General features: G+C 36.5%; 1 protein-coding gene across 1 annotated transcript; it reads right to left on the bottom strand.

The window, feature by feature from the left end:
• Positions 1-1042: 1042 nt before the first annotated feature.
• Positions 1043-6000, bottom strand: LOC105637743 (RNA-binding protein-like protein). The gene is made up of 3 exons (XM_037637111.2): positions 5662-6000; positions 2044-2350; positions 1043-1857 (listed from the first exon to the last, which is right to left on the bottom strand). Exons 1-3 carry the CDS (start codon positions 5855-5857, stop codon positions 1245-1247), a joined length of 1116 nt encoding a protein of 371 aa, XP_037493039.1. The 5' UTR covers positions 5858-6000; the 3' UTR covers positions 1043-1244.

Here is a 6000-nt window from a genome sequence, read left to right on the forward strand (position 1 = left end):
AAAGTTCAAATTCAGATTTAAAAAAATACAAAAATAATTATTAAACAAAGTATTACAGTTGTCTCCTCTTTTTGATTTAAAAATAATTAGATTTAATATTATTCTTAAAAAAATTATAGAATTAGAAAATATTTAATTATTAATTTTTAAAAATTATTTTTAAATATATTTTATTTTAAATCAAATATTAATTTTTCAATTAAAATTTGACTTTTTATTCCTTTGATGTATAATTTGAGTGATAATTATATAAATAAAATTACTTATTCAGCAAAATGTATATTGTTTATAATTTAGAGGTGGCAAATTGAATTTTATTCATTATTACTAGGTGAATTGTGTGCAATGCATGGATCAGGCTTGACAAAAAATTTAAGATCTAGAATAAATTATTCGGGCGGTTAAGAAATAAACCTAACTAATCTAAAACGTAATCTCTGATGTTGTATTTTCTAAAAAGAGAGATAATCTTCACAAATCAAATATTAAATATTAATTTATGCATTATGTAACATGGTTTGCTTAGTAATTACATAAGCCAATAGCATGTTTGATAAATGAGCAAAGAAGAAGAGAATGATAGAGAGAGAAAAAAAAAAGAAATTTCTTATTTCATTAGTATCAAAATCATATTTAATACTCTTACAATTAGAATTTTAGTTAAAAGTCAAATTAATAAAAACAAAAATTATTTCTTCATATCCTCTTAAACAATGAAATGTTCGTTAAGTTGGTTATTGAGTAGTTGAGTTGGAAGTATTGTTACTTTGTTAGGATCTAAAATTGAATAACCGATTTTAACTGTACAGTTGACCTAACTTATTAGCAATTTACTTATTCAATATTATAGTAATACATTTGGCTTGCGCTTCTAATTAATATTAACCAAACTTCAAATAAGTTAATGCCAGTTGCCTATGATTTGTTGATGCAAAAGAAATGCCTCCCGTCTACTTAGGCTTAAAGAATACAAGAGACGGAAATGGCTGAACTATGATTCTTCTACCGATACAGCTAAAAAGGCAAGGCATATTAATGCAGCTTTTTACCGAACTAAGAGGCTTTTATCCTATATTCAAATCTCACAATCATAGTACACGTTGAAAGGAATGAGAAACTAACTCAACAAATTAAGTCCTATGATGCGTCCGACAATCAGTTCAAAAAACGAAGTCGTACCATTTCTTCCTAGAACGCTCAGTGTACCCACATTACTCAGAAAGCTCCAATCCTTGCCACAGCCACTAATACACATCCCCTATTCTGTCTCGCCCCATACCACGTCGATCATCTCTTCCTCGTTCCATGTACATGTCCCGGCGATAGTCCTTCACCGGTGGGGCACCTCTGATAGGGGATCTGCTCCTCTCTCTCACATCTCGCCCCCATCGACCACGTTGAGGAACTTGTCCAGCCAGTGGCGGTGGTGGAGAAGGTAACCGCCTCTCAAACCCTTTTCTATCATTAAAAAAATTGTCCCTTCCACGTTCCCTCTGACCCCATTCCACTGGTATTGGCCTGTCAAACTTGTTCCTTCCTCTGTAGTCATCATCTGGAAAATCAGGCCGACCTCTCCGTATTTCTTGATCAGAAAACCTGCCTCCATGTCTAGGAGGGGGAGGAGCACCAGGCCCAAAATCTCTAGGGCCATCTCTGCCCCAGCCACGGGGAGGAGATCTATAACCATTTATGTTCCTGCTGGGGGAAAGGTCTAGTGGAGGACCAGGGAAGCGTCTAGGAGGTGCATGTGGAGGTGGAGGGCCAGGATAGCCCCTCCGTGGACTTCCTCCAGGTCCATAGCGAGGCCTCTTACAGTTGTTACAATACTCTCTCCGTGCAAAGTTCAGGTTGCCACATCTGAAACACGGAAACAGAAGTACATGAGATTTGAAGAAGAATGTATTATTACATGATTCAAAGTTATACGCGTTAAAACCATAATTAACCTTCTGTTTTGTCATTTCTTGCCAAGTTAGGCACATTCTATGAAAGGAAGAGGAATATAGATTATCATTAACAATCAAAACTAAGATGTGAACTTACAAAGGATCAGAACAAATCCAATCTCCTTCCCTTGGGCGTACATTGGGATTATTCCGACTACTCATGCCCTCCCCCCTAAAAGAACCAGGACCAAATCCAGGCCCATCGAAACCTCTACCAGGTGGTCTGCCACCAACCCTTCCTCGAGCATAAGGGGGTGAAGAGTCCCGAAATCTACCAGGATCCCTCCCGCTACCAAATTCACGACCTCGAGGCGGAACCCCTGAATGATCAAAATCAGAACCGTATCGGTGATCTGCATCTCTACGACGTGCAGGAGAACCAGAACCTGCATGAATTCTATATCCTGGAAAAAAGGCAGTGAAATCTAAAGATGAGCAAGAGCAACCCCCCAATAAAACAAGGGAGAACTTTTGTTACTACAACGTAATAATGCTAGGCACAATTTCAGATCCAAATTCTGTGAAATAAACAGTCCAACAAAAACTGCAACTACATAAATCATCACTCAGGGCATCTTCTCATTAAAGATGGTAGAAAATGTGCATTAGTGCAGCGCTCACTTGATAACTGTCCTTGCTGCTTACCTTTCAGACTGATTGTCCACATCATCAGTAAATACAACTGGAGCACTGCCAGCTAAAATCAGATTACTTGACCTCACCATATAAATGAACAAAACAAGTCCAGTGTTCCTATATTAATGTTTCAACCATTAAATGCCTAAGGATACTTCTCTAACCTAAGAGTCGAACTATCAAGACCAAATTAATGAATCTGGAGTAGCCATAACTGATAAGAAGATGTTTGGCAGCTTATGGGATAGAACTTTGTCAACAACTGCAGCTTGCAGATAAATAAATAGTTGATATATGCCTAATATACAAAATCCAACAGAGAAGGCCATAATCCAAGAACAAGTTTGTTCCAAAAACTTCAGTGAGAATGCAACTTCAAGAGGTAGCAAAGAAACTAACAACTCAAACCATATGCAGGACAAAACCACCAAGAAGACCCCCAAAGTTTCATGATTGCCAAACAATTTGAAAATTAACCAGCTATTAATTTGTCCACTTATTCTCATAAACCATATCAGCAAGTTAAAAATGGTTCAATCAGATATCCGAAAAGAACATAATTTTATGATTTCCACCCTAGCCATAATCCAAAAGGACCAAACTGTGCAAAACAGCATGGTGGGCTGAAGCTGTGATGGGAGGCCTGATCCCAGAGGAGTCCAATTTTTCATTTCCAATCCGATGCTTGTTATGCTTATCCAAAAGTTAAAAACCCACGAAAGAAAAGGGAAGAAGTACCCCATAGAAACCATCATCAAAGATTAAGAGATTCGCATCAACTTCCCATACTATTCAAGACAACTAAAGACAACAACAAACCTAAACAGTCATTAGCTAGAAATTCAGCCTAAGAAGTCCCCAATTGTTTGCACTCAATACCCAATGTTCCAAATGAAAAAATAAATTAAAAGATAAAAGGCCCAGTTTAGCCCAAGATTGCCACATCGAAGATACCGACCCACAACTCCAAGTACCTGTTAGTTACCAGGAAGTTCAATATCATGTACTTCCTTCCAAAAATATCATACCCCATTACAGAATGTCAGGTTCCAGAAATGTAGAGCCCACAGCACTCAACCACAGCAATTGGACCCCAAATGAAGCAGTGTCACTGTTGCTTATTACTTAAAACCAACATTCCAACCTGGCAAAATAAAGTGGATAAGCCAGCACCCCCCGAATGATGTGTCATTACCATTATCTCAGTATCCTTAAGAACAAATTACTTGTAAAAGCACTTTAGGAACTTTCAAATTAAAAACCCCCACAATTGTTGAAGCTGATGCTATATTCAGTTTTCCCACATCATTCCAAGCCAATACACATGAATATGGGTTTGCATCTTCACATCCAAACCTTTCACAAGGCAATGACTTTCACAACAAAATGAGACACAAGCACCCCAAGAGTTTCTACACCATTCACTGTATTGATAGATGGCATTACCCAAAACCATATTAACCTTAATACGATAAAGACAAATTCCCATAGACCATGATCCAAAACTGCACTCACACCAACATGCCTTCCTCAAGACCCAAATTCTTGCAGGCAATATTCAAAGCTGTAACACACAACAGCAAAATTTATTTCCATTTGAACACTTAAGTGCTGGTAGATCCACATGCTTAACATGCAGCACAATGAATAAAACAAAAGAAAAGGTCACGAAACCTATCTTTTGGTATAACTAGAACAAAGAAATTGGAGAATCTGGCATCACCCCGAAGGCTTCTTAATATGGTTATAAGCCAGAATCAATACAGATATAGAAAACTGAAAAGTGAACACTTGAAAATTAATATCAATACTTAATGAAGGAAAATAGGTGAAAACCATTTTTCAACCCTATAATGTACAGTTGCAATGTAATATTTAATATAATATCACTTTTTTTTTTCCTGTGACCTTAAATGATGTTGCATCTTGAAGTACAATTTAAAAACATATATTGTTCAATATATTTATGTTTCTTCCTTTTCCAACCTCAAATATATGCTACTAATTTCCAAGGGAAGGGCCAGGAAACTTTGGAAATTTTATTACACGAGAATGTTCAGCACTGCATTTTCTGCCAAAAATGTTAAGAATATTCTATATACCCAACACTTGGCACCCCCAAGCATCAACTCAATTCAGTGCATGATAAAACACCATTATTTCAGACCTAGATCATGCTTAAAAGGAATTTAATACCATTCCTGAACTTTACATTAAAAACAACTACTGGAGGCATTAGTTCAGCAAATCATTCATGCAAAAATTCTTTAATACATAGTTGAAACAAATGCTTTTTCCAGAGTCATAATTTACAAATTCTACTAAAAACATATGCATACTGTTTAATAGAATGATCAAAGCAAGTAAGAGGTAAATGTGCTTGAAACTATAATTGAACAGGCTCACCTTTAGTTAAATCAAAAACAATATTTGGAGAATCAAAATAAATGAACACAAGTTTGAATTCGTCAAAATAAGTGCTTTTCTTTTCTTTCTGAGTCAATAAACTCAAATCTGTAGGACAATATTGCACATACTTGATATCACCATTTAATTCAAAGTAGCATAGGTAATTTCATTTGGTTCAAAATCTAAGGGCCGCCCTTAATCCAAATTAATAAAAAAATAGCAGCCACAAAAGACATTGAACAAAATTGCAGACATACACAGTAGAAACAAATTTTCCAAACCATGCTGCAATGTCTTAATCTATAATTAAAAGAGGGATATGAAGTATTACTTCATCATCTCAATCAATCAATCACTGCTTTCAACATGATAAGGGGGAAAGAAATAGCCCCTTGCAACCTCAAAAAAAGCAAACCATAAGTTTCAGCTCTACGAGGCAAAAAAAATTTCCCAGCTCCCTTGACCACGAAAGTAGAATAATAATTATAGGCTTAAAAGTGGATATAGAAATCCATAAATAAAATTTTACACCATTCAAGTATATTCTAATATGCTAATTAATCATCCATAATTTACTCAGAGATATTAAAATGCAAAAAACAAATCTAAGCTTCACAGAGCAAAAAACTAAAAGAGAAATAGATCTAAATAAATAAATAAATAAACGAACCAGGATCGTCGGAATATCGTTCTTGACGAGAGTACGGGGGAGGATCACGACGGACCTCACCGGGCTCGTAATCGCTGCCACCACCGCGGCCTCCCCCACCACCATCACCACCGTCGCTGACTGAAGGGCGAACGACGAGGCTGCTAAGTAGCGGCTGGTGATGCGATGTAGTTTGGTCCTTGTCTCTCGATCCCATCTTTTCGCTGCTACTCTCTCCTTTGTTGGAGCAAGCTCTTTAAACCCTAAAGATATGCCGTCGCCGCAGATTTTTTTTTATATACTTTTTTTTATTGGAATTGGAAGGAAGAGGGAGGAAAGTAATGAAATTAACAGTTACGG

This window comes from Jatropha curcas, chromosome 8 (genome assembly GCF_041381405.1).
Source record: "Jatropha curcas cultivar XTBG-Jc1 chromosome 8, XTBG_Jcur_1.0, whole genome shotgun sequence".
Classification (NCBI taxonomy): Eukaryota; Viridiplantae; Streptophyta; class Magnoliopsida; order Malpighiales; family Euphorbiaceae; genus Jatropha; species Jatropha curcas.